General features: G+C 42.0%; 1 protein-coding gene across 1 annotated transcript; it reads left to right on the plus strand.

Moving 5' to 3' along the window:
* Nucleotides 1-336: 336 nt before the first annotated feature.
* B3gnt5 (UDP-GlcNAc:betaGal beta-1,3-N-acetylglucosaminyltransferase 5) lies at nt 337-12,787 on the plus strand. Its single transcript, XM_052740306.1, has 3 exons — nt 337-716; nt 3,238-3,342; nt 9,609-12,787. The coding sequence occupies exon 3, from the start codon at nt 9,886-9,888 to the stop codon at nt 11,017-11,019; it is 1,134 nt and encodes a 377-aa protein (XP_052596266.1). The 5' UTR covers nt 337-716; nt 3,238-3,342; nt 9,609-9,885; the 3' UTR covers nt 11,020-12,787.
* The last annotated feature ends 3,260 nt before the right edge of the window (nt 12,788-16,047 follow it).

The raw sequence follows: 16,047 nt of genomic DNA on the forward strand, positions 1-16,047 counted from the left end.
TGACTACGTGATGCAATGTCCTGGATGAGTGGTTCTCGAGTCTTAACCAACGCCGCTCCTAGATGAAAGTATCCGGAGGTCAGTCATCGCCCACTCAGAGTGGGTGCGCTCCCAGCCTGCCATATACTGCTGTGTGAGCCAAGGCCCCTCTGTTGGGGGGATTGTACCCTCGTCCTTTGCTTTAGACTGGGACACTTCTGGCACCCGCTGCAGAGTCTAAGTCCCCCGGTGGGCTTGCTTTGTGCGGGCTCTGAGGTCCTCCCGGAGGGCTGCTAGCTCAGAGTACAGCTCACCGGGACCCGCCCCGCCGCGCCTTTCGCGTTCCTGGATTGGGACTGGACTAGTCTCCGCAAGGCGGGAAGGAGAGAACAGCCTAGTCCACAGGACGGGCTGGGGCGTGTTAGGGCGAAAAGCATCGGGAAGATGGACCGCTGGCTCTTCAATGCGGGCCGAGGATGCCGGGTCCAGAGGTGCGGAGAGGAAGGGAGGCGGTGGCCAAGCGCCTTTGTTCACTGCGGCCTGTGGGCGTGAGCGCCGAGCGGCGACCACCCCGGCCCAGCTACCGCCTTTGTGCTGCAACTCGGATCTGGCCGGCAAGGTCCAGTGCAGCCGGTTTCCCGGGTCTGCCAGTGGGGGAGAGGCGGCTGTGGTGTCACGGGGCCCGAGCCAGCCCCCGAAAGGCTTCAGGCTGTGTCCGGAGCTTTACAGATGCCAGAGTGAGTTGCTGCCCAACGCCTGGGGGCGGTTTGCACATGGGGAGGCTGGGGAAGCTAACCGCACTTTGGACTAGTTACTTCCTGGGGGAAAACGAGGGGGGTGGGCGGAACAGGCGGGTAGGGAAAACGGGAAGTTCTTCCCAATAAGAAGCCCTTGGCTACTTCTATTTCCTCTTAAAAATACCAAATTTTATTTTGCGTGCTAGTGGATTGATTGCTCAGATATCCATAGGTAAAAGTAACAACTTTTGATTCACATTCTTTGCAGCAGTACTGGGTTTCCTAGGCTACGGGCCATGTTACAGGGACACAACTGCCACCGCATGGAGGGTTGGTGGTGCTGGAGCTAATATTTAGGGTAACTTTCTGGTGAAAGTACATCCGTTAGAACTGGATGTGTTCCTCTGTGCCTGTATTTTGGGAAACAGCCTGGTCCCAAGGGGTAGGGATGCCGGGGAGAGTGATATAAGAAGAAATCTGAAACTGACCCAGAAAAGGATGATTGAGGGTAGTGGTGCAGACATGACCCCACCCTGAACAGGGTGGTAATTAGCAAGCAGCTGATAAGGTCTGAATTTTATCAAAAGAGGACTGTAAGGCTCTGGGTTCAATCTCTAGCCCAAGGGGAAGGGTTTGTCAAAAGAAACATGTGGGAGATGGGGGGGTATTTTTAATGTAAGATAAATTCAGTACCTGAGGGGCTTCCATCATATACTTAAAACACCTCTCTCTCTCTCTCTCTCTCTCTCTCTCTCTCTCTCTCTCTCTCTCTCTCTCTCTCTCTCTCTCTCCCTCCCCTCCCTCCTTCACCTCCCTGTCCCTTGCTCACCCTCCACTCCCACCTATCCTTACTAAGCACTGATCAAAGATGAGGCTGACTCTGCACCTATCAGTCATCCAAAGGTTCACTTATGACATTTAGTATTTCACGAGTGTTATGACGGGTGCGTTCTCTAACTCACAGGAGCCCCAGGGCCCTTCCTAGGAAACTGGGAGATGAAAGATGAGTAAGGCGCATAGATGCTTATAATTGCTTTGCTTACAGAGAAATTTTAGAAGATGGAAAAGGACTTTCAAAATAAAATCTAGGCCCTATTGAATAAAAAAAAGAAAAAGTACTCACATATTTCATTAAAATCTGAATCAAATCTCTCTTTATAAGAACAAAATATATCCAAACAGATTTGTAGTGAAAGTCCATAGGTTTCTAATTCTCAGATATAGAACAGCTTGGATAATAACTCATGGGTTTCTAAATGGGTCATCTTTTAAAATGGGTCACTTTGGATAGAATCATTGCACTTGCTGACTTACAAATTGTAAAGGGTTGAGTTCTGTCTGCAGCTCAAGTGCATTCAGATTTGCATTTCAGAACACATATTGAAAGAAACTGGGAGAAAGCCAGAAGATAGTCTTTTCCCAAAGTTTCAAGGCGCTACAAGTTACAAGTTACTGATGTGCTAGGGATTTTATATGTGCTCAGTAGAGCAGATCCAAGCCAATTATCCAAAGAGTTCCTCCACTGAACATCAAATCTCTGCCAGCAAAGATGTAGAATGGTGTGAATCTAGAATTACTTACAGTAAACAGTGCACATCACAGTACACAGTATACATTAATATATATATATATTAATTATATGTTATAACTATACATGTTATATATATTCCCATATACTCCATGTTTAAGAATCTTTATATTTAAAGAAGCTTGATCAGATAAGATATGAACTTTGAATAAATAAAATTACTTTTTTATATTCAACACTGTGAATTTAAAGGCTGCCTTTGGATTGGTCTTGTACCAAAATTTATCTTCTATAGTGAATTATTTAACACTAAAAAGCAAGTTGACTCCATAAAAACAGATTGCTACCATGTGTGTAGGCAATACAATTCCAAAAGGTAAAGTTCAAGATTTTGTGATAACATATGATCTACCTAAAATTTCATACACTATCACTCTTCCTACTTTCCCACAACCTTTTCTATAACTGACAGCACTCTAGGCAAAATAAGCTAACAGGCTGACTCTACTGAGGTTCAGTCTCCCTAACTGACAAGCTTTATCTGGCCTCTGCATCATCGTCACTGAAAGACATCTTCAGTGCATGGATGGTCCTTGGCATTCTTTCTGGTCAAGGATAATAGACACCATGATTGGCCCGTAATGATCTATTCGATGGCTGTTAGCAATCAATATTTTTATAAACTCATATCTGACTAATACTTTTTGGGAATATAACAGTTTTTGAAAAGTTGATACCTGCCTGGAAACATTAGCCACCTACCAATGTGTGTTAAAGACCCATGAATGGTTTCTAGAGAAGGAAAATTAATGTATGTAAAGCAACTGATGTGACCCACACTTTTAAATTATGTCAGATGATCCTCGGAATACACTGGTACCTGGTTCAAAAGCAAGTCAAGTGCATATGATGAGTGAAATACAGAAACCAAATAAATGCATTTTCTTTCATTCTAAAATTCTAGAATCTTCTGTTCTCTCTTGCATCTATCAGGTACAGATTTCAGGTTGCAGCAGTATACTTACTGATTCTTCTGTGGAATATCAAACTTTGAAATATCTCTGAAGTCACCCCCAGCATCCTGACTGACCTTTTCAGGTATGTGACTAGTTCATATCTGTTACATTCATTCAATGTAGACATTACTTACTTCTTAGGGCTACCCAGAGCAAGGCATGTGCTTCCTAAAAGGTAACGTAGTACGGAACATCATTGCTCAGTGAAGCCACATCTATACTCTTATGTTTACACTATCAATTTGTCCTCTGTGTGGCAAACTCTCAATCAAATGGTGCTTCTAGATGCCCATAAGCAGATGGATACCTGGCATGAGATGCTCAGCATCACTGCATCCCTAATCTTCCTGTGATTGAACCCAAGCTCTCCTCTCTGAGCTCCTTTTTTTTTTTTTAACTTTTTTTGTCCTCTTGGGTTTGTTTTTGGTTTTGGTTTTGGTTTTTCATTTTTTAAGATTTATTTATTTATTATGGGGCACCAGATCTCATTACAGATGGTTGTGAACCACCATGTGGTTGCTGGGAATTGAACTCAGGACCTCTGGAAGAGCAGTGGGTGCTCTTAACCTCTGAGCCATCTCTCCAGCCCCCTTTTGACATCCTTTCCCCTCTGACTAGCTGCCGGCAGCTGATTTGCTGTTGCTCACTCAGCTACACTGTTTCCTTCTGTGTGCTTTGAAATGGCTATACTTTGTCTTGCTATGAAATGCTTTGCTTCCTGCTCCTCAGCTCCACCCCAACTGAGAGGGGAGCCCTTTCCTACAGGACTCTTGATTTAGCAAATCAGCTATCTTGGTGATATCAGATTTATTGCCCATGACTTCTTTTACCAACTGAATTCATCATTTCAGATGTAGCTTGGTGAATATTTTTTTCTTTATCCAAAGAAATCTCAAGAATGTTTGGGGAAAAAATCCCAAATTTTTTGAAATCCGAGGTTCAGACAAAGCAGTCATTATGTGTGAAGAAGCATTCTGGTGACGTTGGGAGTGATAGCAGTTTTTACTGTGTTTTATATCACATTGAAGGGATGAACATTCAACACTTGACATGTGAACTTGTACCTTTGAGTCATATTTTGTCTATAAACTTTATGATAGGTAACTGATTTACATCTCTGAATTATGCTCTCCTTTTGCCAATCAATTTATGAGCCAACTTTGAATATATCTTTAAGTTATGCTTGCCCATACTCTGGATGAAATTGTTGATACAGCTTAAAAAAAAAAAAAGGAATAATTTCTGAGGCTAGGGTGTGACTCCCTGTGTGGTATGACTGCTTAAATTTCAATTTACCAGGTATTTCCTGATCAAATTCTTCCTTCAAATATCCTCTGAACTACCTCCTCTTCTTCTCTCCTCCCTGCTTCTTTCCTCAACCCTCCTCCTCCACATTGGGTGGCTATCCCTAGACTCTCTGGTATTCTTCCAAGAAAGGACTGTGCATATGTAGGACACAGGTTCATTGTTAGGGTCTGAGAGAAGCCCCCAAGAAAGACCAACAGTCACGTATGCAACTTAGCAAGAGTGTTTATTTTTCAGCGTGTTGGGGTGGCAAATAGCGACCCCTAAAGAAGGTCATAAGTACCTTTTAAACGGAGTTAGGGGAATTCCAGGGAGGAGGGATTAATCTGGTGCTGATTGGTGGAGGAAAGATTAGTCTGGGAGCTGATTGGTGGGAGGCTGCAGTGGTTAGGGGCCCACTGGTGGTGGTGGTGCGGTCTAGTGTCTAGGGGCTTGTTGACGAGAGGGTAGGAGAAGCTATCTTTAGCTAGCAGAAGTTGTGGGGGGGAGCATCTGCTAAGTTAGCAGAAGGGGCTTTGGGGCACCTGCTGAGCTGGCAGGAGGCTTGGGGGCGCCTGTTGATTGGTTGCCCCTAAGTTGTGGTTTTCCTGAGAACTGCTTACTCAGCTCCAGCCAGTTCTAGTGAACCAAAACTAAGGCCTGGTCCATGCTAGGGGAGCCTGTCATGGCCCTGGTTTGGCCACCTGGTCCTCTCACCCATCTCATCAGTTGGCCTGTTGTTTACTGACACTGGGACCGAGTTAAAGGTTGCGGGGGGTGGGGGGGGGATATCTGTGCCCTTGCAAAGAAGAGAAAAGGTCTCTTAGTAAAGAAAATGTGTTTTTAAAATCCTGTAGATGGTAGAAAGTCAAGTGACTTCAGATTCCACATGGTGTAACAGCTTTCTCGGCTTCCCTGTTGCTTCCCAAGGCCTTGCCCAACCTGCTTCCCTGTTCTGTCATCTTTGTGGGAACTGTGGGAAGAGCCATGCAGGAAGAAAGGGCAGTGAACAGCTGGAACATGGGTCTGGAAATTCTGAAGGCTGAGTGGTTACCCTAGTATCTCAGTGCCCTGGTTTGTTCCTCTGCAAACATGGAGAGATCTTTTCTCTCCCCTGGGTTGTTCCTAGGCTTACAGAGTTAGCAGTCACATGAAGCACTTAGAATAATGCCCGTTATGTCTCTTCAGTGACTTTCCCTGCGCTCCAGATGTAAACTAAGTGATGTGCTTGAAAGCAGATGTAAGGTGCTGTGAGGTACAGAGAAGTGAGAGATCCAGTTTTTGAAAAGCTGGGACAGCATTGCTCAGTCCTGTTCATGGGTCTAGATGGAGGCAAATGCTTCTGCTCTCCTTTGGGCTGGGAGATGCTTCCCATGGCTGCTCTACTCGGAGGACTTAGAGAAAAGGTAGAAAATAAACAAATAGTTTACCTTTCCTAAATCTTCCTCTAATCACACCAATACTCTCAGTGAGATTTGGTTATAGTGTATAGAAATAGTGAATCCACGTTTGACTCTGTTGATGAGTGGAAGAAATTTCATTCCCAAACCTCACATGATTCACTAAACGCAGTGGTCTAGGTTGCTGGCTTTGTCATTTTTTCAGAACTGTTTTTTGACTAATTGAGGTCTACTTAGAGTATTGGAAAAAATGTAGAAACATAAGGTAAATATATAGACATCATGGAGGAATAAAATGATTTTTATAGACCAGTTACTATGTTAGCAGCAGCAACAGAACACCAAGCTGAGTCAGGGTCCTGATTCACCTTAGGGATCTAGTATCTTTGGTGAGTCGGGCACGCATTTGAATGCGTTCAAATGCTTGGAGGAGTGGGCTCCCAAGCTGATACTCTCCCAAGCTCAGGCTTGTAAATGAACTTGGTAAGAATGTGCAGGATAAACTGGCTGAGGTAGCTCAAAGGTAGGAAGTTGGTTGTGCCTGCATTGTGTGTGTGTGTGTGTGTGTGTGTGTGTGTGTGTGTGTGTGTGTGTGTGTGTTTTTGCCTACATTCATGTCAGTGCACCACACGTATGCAGTGCCTTTGGAGGCCAGAAGAGGACATTGGAGTCCCTGGAACTGGAGTTAGAGGTGATCTGCAGTGTGGGTGCTGGTAAGCTGGAAGAGTTCTTAAATCTCTAGCCCAATGTCTGTACTTCCTTACATTCCAAAAGTTAGTGTATTATTCCTTTCCTCGTTGCTATGACAGAACAGCTGCCAATCAACTTAAGGAAGGAAAGGTTAGCTTTGATTCACAGTTTGAGGGTGCTGTCCATCATGGCAGACAAGTCTCGGCAGCAGAAGAACGAGGAATGGGTCACGTGCATCCACTGTCAGCAACAGACAAAAGTGCACGCTGGTCTTCTACTTGCTCCCTCTTTTTTGTTTGTTTGTTTGTTTGTTTGTTTGTTTGTGTGTGTATGTTTTTTGAGACAGTGTTTCTCTGTGTAGCTTTGGAGCCTGTCCTGGAACTCACTCTGTAGATCAGGCTGGCCTCTGCCTCTGAGTCCTGGGATTAAAGGTGTGCACCACTACCCCCGGCTGCTTCCTCCTTTTTTATTCAGTGGAGGACTCCATCCACTGGACATGCCTAAAGGTTTGTCCCCTGGGTGCTTCTAGACCCTGGAGAGCTAACAGTCAGTATTAATGATCACATTTACCAACCTTTGTTCTCTTCCCAGGTCTGTTGAAATAGAAACTATAGATTTGTTCCACCTGAAAGTGTTCCTAGACTTCTTAAACGCTGATAGATAGTGCTGTAAAGGATTCAGTCATCAGGAATTATCTATTACCTCAATTTACGTCTCCAGGTCCTTTATGCTATATTGTGAAAAAGGCAAAACACCCTTGCTTTTGGCCTTCATAGGCATCCCTTACCTGAATGATCACAAACAAGACATTGCCCCGAGTGAAAGTTATTTTGCAAACTTTTGGCAGAACCCAGCATCAGAAATGAGTGTTTCTTGCTGTTTTTCTCACCTTCTTCAGAGCTTTAAATCAAGACATGATAAGCACATGGAGGAGTAGGAAGGCATCGCCATACTGATCTGTTCTTTGGAGTCGGGCATTCAGCCTTTTCAAAATCAAGCCAATTAGCATTACATCCTTGAATGAATACAACACAAGACTCACACCTACTGCTTTCTGTGTACTCTGCTTTTTTTTCTTCTGCAGTTGTAGCTTACTAAGCAGTTTTTGCAATTTTAAAATCTGTATCTTACCATGTTGTACTACCCATGTTAATTAGCTGTGAACAAGGTCTCAGTGGGGCTTGCTTTAGTCCCCTCTTTTGGACTTTCTCATGACTGGCCCTTGTAGTTACTACCCTAACTAGGAGCAGTAGTGGGGATTGGGAAATAGAGCAGAATCTGAAAATCCAGAGAGGAATGTAAGGCAGTGTCACAACTGGAGTTAGGCTCCTTCGCTGGGGTTCTCAGTGTGGGCAGTTGTTTTTATGTCAGTGTCAAGGATGGAGGAACAGGACTACAGGTCTCCAGGCACAAAGCAGGATTTTGCCCTAGAACTTATACTGTGGGCTTAAAATCATTCTGCTTCTATTCTCCCTCCTAATCCTAACCAGCATTCAGGATCCATATCTACCACCCCTGGGTGGGAGCAATTACATTCCTAGGAACAAGGGAGGAACATCTTTGACAGAGTGGGTGAACTTTAGTTCAAACTTCTAGCCGAAGGATGCCTGTAGAACTTGGAATGTGCACACACCATGCTGTCAGAGTGGGAGCATGCCAGTCCACTGTATTGCTGGTGCAAAGAGCAGGCAACGTACAAGAAATAGCCAGTAATTTGACAGTGTCCAACAGTATGAGAGAATGGCTGAAGAGGTAGATTCAAAAGGATCTTAGATGTCATGCTAACTCATAACCTAGGCTCTGTCTTGTCACTGGCTGGTGGGCAGGTCTGGGGGCTTTGATGAGTTCATTTGATGTCATGGTTATGTCAGAGTTTTGGAAAGCTCACTCTGACTAGTGGCTGGTAAGGGCATCCTTGAGTCTGTGCCCTAATCTGGATGAGAAGTGATGATGACCCAAAGGGGGAAAAGACACTGAGATTAAGTGTCTTATGGGATTAAACAATTGGAGATGGGGCTAAAGACAAAGGAAGACTTTTAAGTTCTGGTATAGATGGATAAAGTTACATTCAGGCACCAAAAAAAAGTAAGAAGGAAAGGAAAAAAAAAGATGGAAACAATAATTGTTAAGGAAGAAGACTGAATAATATGTTCAAATTAGAAGATCCCTGTGTAATTGGGTAAATTATCTGACTTCCTCTCTTTCCCTACATATTTATGCATACTCAGATTTGTTCTGATGAAGACTGAGTTTACTGGTACTTTCCTAGTTTCTTGGGGTTCATAGTAAGCTGCATAATACAGTACAACAGACAGAAAGTGGCCAGGAGTCCATTAGTGTTCACAGTCCCTGGCTTGGTAGTTCCACAAAGATAGGCTTGGTAGTTCCAACTTCCCCATTTAGAACATGTTAAATATGAAGTTCCTGTTGAGTTTCCAGATAATAAAGTACATGTAAGGAGGCTGCCTGTATAGATTTGAGACTCACAAAGTAATTTGAGAGTTTGGAAATTGTTTTTGAAAAGCAAATCTTAACTCCTTGACTGTGAACCTTGATATTTTTAAAAGGAAGTTTATTCTTTCTTATTCCTGGTATGGGGGAGTTTTAATGGAACTTTACAGATGAATTTAATGTTCAGCTAATGCTTTGCCTTTATCTATATAACTACTTAGAGCCTGACTATATATATGCACACTTGTAGCGTTTAAATTGTAAATATACAAGATGACAGCTATTGGGGGAGTGGGGGCTCCTTCTTTTTTAAGGGTAGAAGAGACAAAGTTGTCAATATTCTGAATAGGAAGACTGTGTCAAGTATTTTCCCCACTTCTTTTTTTTTAATATTGCTTATTAAATGCTAATGCCACCGATGTTTTCATGATAACCAGCCAGGTCACATTTGGCGTAAGAGACAAGGAGTAATCTTTTCTCTGTGGTAACTCAGTGACACATTCACATGTTGTTCTTTTGGTAGGGCCACAGTGCGTGTTTATAGGAAGAACCACATGGAGGAATTGCATGAGGCTGTACACAGGATTTAACAAGAGACGCCAGGGTGGACAAACTTGGACATGTCAGTATCGCCATTCTATAGTGCTCCATTCTTTTGCAATCCCAGAGAAATGTGGCTAGAAGAGAATATCATATGGGATGAGACCTTTTCCCGTGTTTTATGACCAACACCTATTCTACAAATACCAAGTGCTATAGTCTTGGAGAAGCAAGCCGCCATTTACAACAGACCTGAGAACATGAGAATGTTTGTTAGTGGCAGAAGAGTCAAAAGATGGAAATTTTTTCAGCTGTTTGCCACTTGTTTTATATTAAGCTTCATGGTTTTTTGGGGCCCGATCAAAAACCACATTGTGAACCATATGAAGGCCTACTCCTACAGATACCTCGTGAACAGCTATGACTTTGTGAACGATTCCCTTTCTCTCAAGCACAGCTCCGAGCAACCTCACTTCCCGTACTTGATCAACCACAAGGAGAAGTGTCAGGCTCAAGATGTCCTCCTCTTTTTGTTTATAAAGACTGCCCCTGCAAACTATGATAGACGTTCTGCAATCAGAAAAACGTGGGGCAGCGAGAATTACATTCAGTCCCAACTTAATGCCAACATCAAAATTCTGTTTGCCTTAGGAACTCCTGCTCCACCAAAGGGGGAAGAGCTGCAAAAAAGACTGATTTGGGAAGCTCAGGTGTACAAGGACATAATTCAGCAAGATTTCATTGATTCTTTCTACAATCTTACTTTAAAATTACTCCTTCAGTTCAGCTGGACAAATACCTTTTGTCCACATGCCAAGTTCCTGATGACTGCTGATGATGATATATTTATCCACATGCCAAACCTCATTGCATACCTTCAAGAGCTAGAGCAGATGGGTGTTCGGGACTTTTGGATTGGTCATGTTCATCGTGGTAGCCCTCCCGTTAGGGATAAAAGCAGCAAATACTATGTTCCCTATGAAATGTACCAGTGGGCAGCTTACCCCGACTACACGGCAGGTGCTGCCTACGTCGTCTCCAGCGATGTCGTTGCCAAAGTCTACGAGGCGTCACAGACGCTGAATTCCAGTCTGTACATAGATGATGTGTTCATGGGCCTCTGTGCCAACAAAATGGGCATAGTGCCACAGGACCATATGTTTTTTTCTGGGGAAGGTAAGGTTCCGTATCATCCTTGCATCTATGAAAAGATGATGACGTCTCATGGACACTTAAAAGATCTGCAGGACCTCTGGAGGGAGGCTACGAATCCTAAAGTAAAGAACATTTCAGGAGGGTTTTTTGGTCAAATATACTGCAGGTTAATTAAGATAGTTCTTTTCTGCAATTTAATTTATAGAAGTCCGTATCCTTGTAGGGCTGCATTTGCTTAATAGCACTTGAATGCTGCACTGTGTTCACTATCACTGAGCCAAACTTGGAGGGGGAAAAAATATATCTATAAATGTTTCTCTATACCCTAAGTAAAATAAACTGAAGGCAAAGAGATCGTTCCAAATCCCAGGGGATTAAATGTTTGCTTGATTACAGAAACAAGTCAATGTAATGTCGAATTCATAGTTTAAAATTATTTCAAGGACTTCAAATTTTAAAAGATTTAGATCATGAACAAAGGCAAAAGTAAAGCAAAGTTCAGGTTCTCACTTGGTGCCACATGTGTCTCTGAGGTATGGAGAGCAATTGACATGCCTTGGTATCAAAACAGTGGTTTGGGGGAAATACCTAGCAAATGGATAATGGAGCATTTCTAAGAAATTAATATATCTTTAGAACAAGCATTCTAATTTATTTTTATTAAAGAGTACTTAGTGGGGGTGGGCAGGTGGTAGAGAAGAAAAATATACCAACCTGAAGAAAGTTTCATTCTAATGAGGACATAGAGGAAAATGTCTACAATCCTGTTACAGTTGAATCACTTAACATTGACATTCCTATCGCTATTTATCTAGACAGTTCTGGTACCATTTAAAATATACTTATATCATTTTCTCAAATTTAATTTTTAACGTAAAATTTGAAAAAGTCATCAGCTCTGCCCTCACCAGGACACTATGTAGACTTTCTCTAAAATTATCAAACAGGAGTAGTTCCTGGCCCCTGAGGACCTTCTCTAGAGAGAAATTACCATCAGCTCCCATAAGCTAGCTTTAATTTAATGAATTATTCAACGGGTTTTAAAGCATTAAATACTGACTTTTGCTTAAGGTAGTTGTTTGAATCAGTATACATACTTACATAGAGGAATATAATAATGGAAAATACTTAAAAGAAGGGCGGGCGAGGGGTGTAACTCAGCACCCAAAGAGAAAAGGCAAAGACACGTCAAAGGCCCCTTTTCCTTGTAACTTGTCATATTTTAGCTTGGAGTCCAAATCACAGCAGTGATTACTAAAATTAGCCCACCACTTACCGACAAGGTCTTGTAGGCCACAGATGTTGTTCCAAGAACAGACTTGTAACTTGATAGTTTTTAATATGCTATCATGTCTAAATAATCCATCATTTGGCTAAATAAATATCAATGATTATCTTTTAAATATTTCAAACATGGCAGCAGAGCAAAGGAGTTTGGTAAGTTTGAGCTGAAAGTTTTGGTAAAGCAGCATGTCCTTTGTAACCAGAGGTTTGGCAGATGAAATAAAGTAAATTACACTAATTTTAAAAAGTAGGATAAAAAATGTGGCTATAATGCCAGCAGTGTACCAGCCCTGAAAGGACCAAGCAATGTCCATCGATGAGGATGTGCAATGCCGGCCAAAACAGTGACCTCAGCAAAAGCAGATGGACCACTTAACCAACCTCAGGCAGAGGCACGTGCTAGCGAAAGCCCAGCTATCTTTAGGATAGTACTGGAAAAATGTAAAAAAAAAAAAAAAATCTAAGAATTTCTCAAAATACACAACTAAATGATCCCTGTGTTTTTGCAGGTAGATATTTTTTTTTAATGTTTACAGAAATCTTTGTGAATTTTTCTATTATGAGATTTGAGGCTTGTTTACACTGCTTGGATCATTTCCTACTAACCTCAAGATGTGGTGTTAAACATTCTAAGATAGTTATTTTTAGGGTAGATTCAGGGTTTTAGATTATTATAGTTCAGATTTTTCTGATCGACTTTTTTTAAAAAAAAAAAAAAGCTAGAAAACAAAAACATTATCTGAAAAGCAGTTTCATAGTTAATCCTCACCAGTTGGCCCTTTGGTAACTGCTGGCTTTGGGTTCTTTTGGGTTCCTCGCAACTTTGAACTGATAAAAGTTGCCACCGGCTGGAAAGCATCTCTCTGTGGCCACAGAGGTGGTCTTGTTTACATCCAGCGCTTTATGAAGCATTTTTCCATTTGATGACTGAGCTCTCTTGAACTGTGTTCTGCTCCTTTATTTTTGCTTAGAATAGAATGGAACTGGTTTGAAGTCAAAGGAAATATGAAGGTACTTCGTGACTTTCGGAGTTCTTAGGTGATTCCACCATCAGACCCGAAGGCCTGAAAAGTGTTTGTAAACAGAACTATTCTAACCTTTTAAAAAGGAAAGAAAAATCTTGGTGCTGAAATGTAGGGCTTTTTTCAAAATGAAAAATAAAATAGAAAAGGAAAACAAACTGTTGGCCCAAATGGTCACTTGAGTAAAAAATGCCTATACACAGTATTACTGCTAAAAGTTTCTTACTTCTTGATTGGGTTGCATCCTTTTTTCTTTCAGCTGTTAATTTTATACCAAAATGTTAAATATTTATATTGCTTGAGTTTTGGTCTTGTATGGCAAAATAATTAGGTCAAAAAAAAAAACCTATGCTTTCCAATAAATAACTTAAAAACCATCAGTAATGTGTATTTAGCCTCCTGTGTGGGTATCATTTTGTATATAATCACCTTCTTTTTGATATTGTCCTATTTGTGTTTATATTGCCACTCTGCTCAGTTTAGAGGATTGCCAGGTCTTTATTATGGAGCTACCTAATGAGGTCTGCTTCTGTGTTTGTGGGGAAATGCTGTTTCTTAATCACTTACTCAGAATGGCATGAAATAAAGAATATGCAGAGTTTTGTACTTGCAAGGCATGCCTGGGATGTCTGTAGTTTGAACCAAAGGTACTTCATCCCTTGGAAGAACTCATTAACTTAAGGTGTATTTTTGCAGCTACAATGAGAATAGGTCCTGTGATCTCTGAATGTGCCTGTTCTCCATTCTTCCGTGATAATCAACGGGCTTTACATGTCTCCCTGTTCTTGCCAGTTGGTTATGTATCTGTACCAGAACAAGACTTAATTAGCTTTCTTCATACAGTTCCTTTGCTCTGCTTCTCAACTGCTGCTTCCAGTGTGGAACCTAAACTCTTCCATCTGGCTTTAGAAGCCTGATCTATTTATCCCCTGTTAGTTTACTTTGCCCACTCCTGACACCATCACAAATTCCTTTACTGTCTGTCCCTGGGGGTGCTGGGCTCCTTTGTCAAGAGCACTACCTCTGCTTCATGCAGCCAAAGGAGAATGCTCTGAAAAGCTCTGGTTGTAAGAGTCTGGAAGAACCAAGTCTATATTAATAACGTAAGATCACTGCAGACCTCCTGTAGGCCCCTCTCCCCCTGCCAGGCCACAGGGGAGGCATGGCACACCTCCAGTCCTCTCTGTTGTCCCTCTTAACCCATCCCCATCTCCTGTAATTATCCACATGTCTCTACAGGTCATTGTAAAGAGAGACAAGAACCTGAAAACTTCAGCATGTGCCTTCTACAGCCTCATCCACACCTGTGACAACTACTACTGATTGTTCCATTATTTTTTTTCTTAGCTGTAATGTAAATTCTGACAGTAGAGATTTGGTATATCCAATTACATTGTGATATTCTGGCAAGAAATTCACCTATAGAAAGATTGTTCAGAGCCCTTCATGGGTACTTTCTGATGTCAACATTTACTTACAGTACTTAAAAAATTGCAATTTATGCAATAAAATCTGAATATTTCACTGTTAAACATACTGTGTCTATAAACTTAAGCACCAATAACTCTTTATTTGTTAAAATTCAAATCTAGACTATCAAGAGTAAATAAGGAAATTAATATTAAATGATATAGCTAAGACTGGTGATGACAACTTTATGTAAGATGGTAAAACACAACAGCCTTGAAGATTCTTTAATCTCATGGTGAATTTGACTAATTTTGCCTTAATAATGTTTCACAAGAGCGTGGTGTTAGGATCCTGCCCTCTCTCCTGTATATGCGCAGCTTGGGGTCTTGTGTCTTACGTCATCAAGGGACACTGGTGACTTACATATGTACCTTAAAAAGCCAGACGTGGACCCCCACCCTCTCTGTCTGCTCTCTGCCCTGCTCCTGCCAACGCTCTCTCTCTCTCCAGGCCTGGCTCGCCTCTCTCCTATCCCCTCCCTCCTTCTAATAAAGCTCTCTGTAACTCTGGTAGTCATGGCCGTGGCTTGGGACTTTTCCACAGGTAACCAGCGCCGCCACCAGCGCCGTTCATCCTTTCACATAGATTTTTCATTAACTGCTTCACATTTTTCCTTTGTATTTCTTACAAGTATGATTTAATAGTCTACTGCAAATTAATACAATAATTCATCAACCAACCTAAAAACATATGTCTTAGTCAGGGTTAATATTGCTATGATGAAGCACCATAACCAAAGTAACTGGGGAGGAAAGGGTTTATTTGGCTTACACTTGCACGGCACTGTTCATCATTGAAGGAAGTCAGGACAGAAACTCAAACAGGGCCGGTACCTAGAGGCAGGAGGCTGGCTGCTGCTTACTGGCTTGCTCATCATGACTTGCTCAGCCTGCTTATAGCACCCAGAATCACCAGCCCGGGGATGGTATCACCCACCATAGGCTGGGTCCTTCCCCATTAATCTCCTCAGGCTTGCCTACAGCTCAAACTTATGGAGGCTTTTTCTCAGTTGAGGTTCCCACCTCTCAGATGACTACAGCTTGTGTCAAGATGATGTAAAACTATAAAGCATAACATGTAACTAAGACTTCTACAATTATAAAAGTAGATAAATGTTTCAAGATAGAAAAATCCCAAAAGATAAATTGTTTATGGAAAACAAAAGTGTATCACAGCCAAGTGGTGCTCTTTGGAGGACATGCCACTAATATTTTATGTTCAAAAATTTCCAAATTGGGCTATTCACGGAAACTCAGGGAATATGTTCTATTTACTTGCTTTAATTTACTATTTTATATGTGCAGGTATGATGTCTGTAGTGTGTATAGATGTGTGGATGTGTGAGTGTCTGTGAGTGCTGGCATGCAGCACCCGTGGAACTCAGAGGCCTGTCTTGAGTGCTGGTATTCTCACCTTTTTCAGAGTTTCAGAGAGGATCCTTTGTCCATTACTGCACACAACAGTGCTGGCTCACAAGTTTTTTGAATTCTC

This window comes from Peromyscus californicus, unplaced genomic scaffold, assembly GCF_007827085.1.
Source record: "Peromyscus californicus insignis strain IS unplaced genomic scaffold, ASM782708v3 Scaffold_16__1_contigs__length_79575227, whole genome shotgun sequence".
Lineage (NCBI taxonomy): Eukaryota > Metazoa > Chordata > Mammalia > Rodentia > Cricetidae > Peromyscus > Peromyscus californicus.

Coding starts and splice junctions, on each gene's coding strand:
- B3gnt5 (XM_052740306.1), top strand. CDS start 9,886: ATGAGAATGTTTGTTAGTGGCAGAAGAGTCAAAAGATGGAAATTTTTT.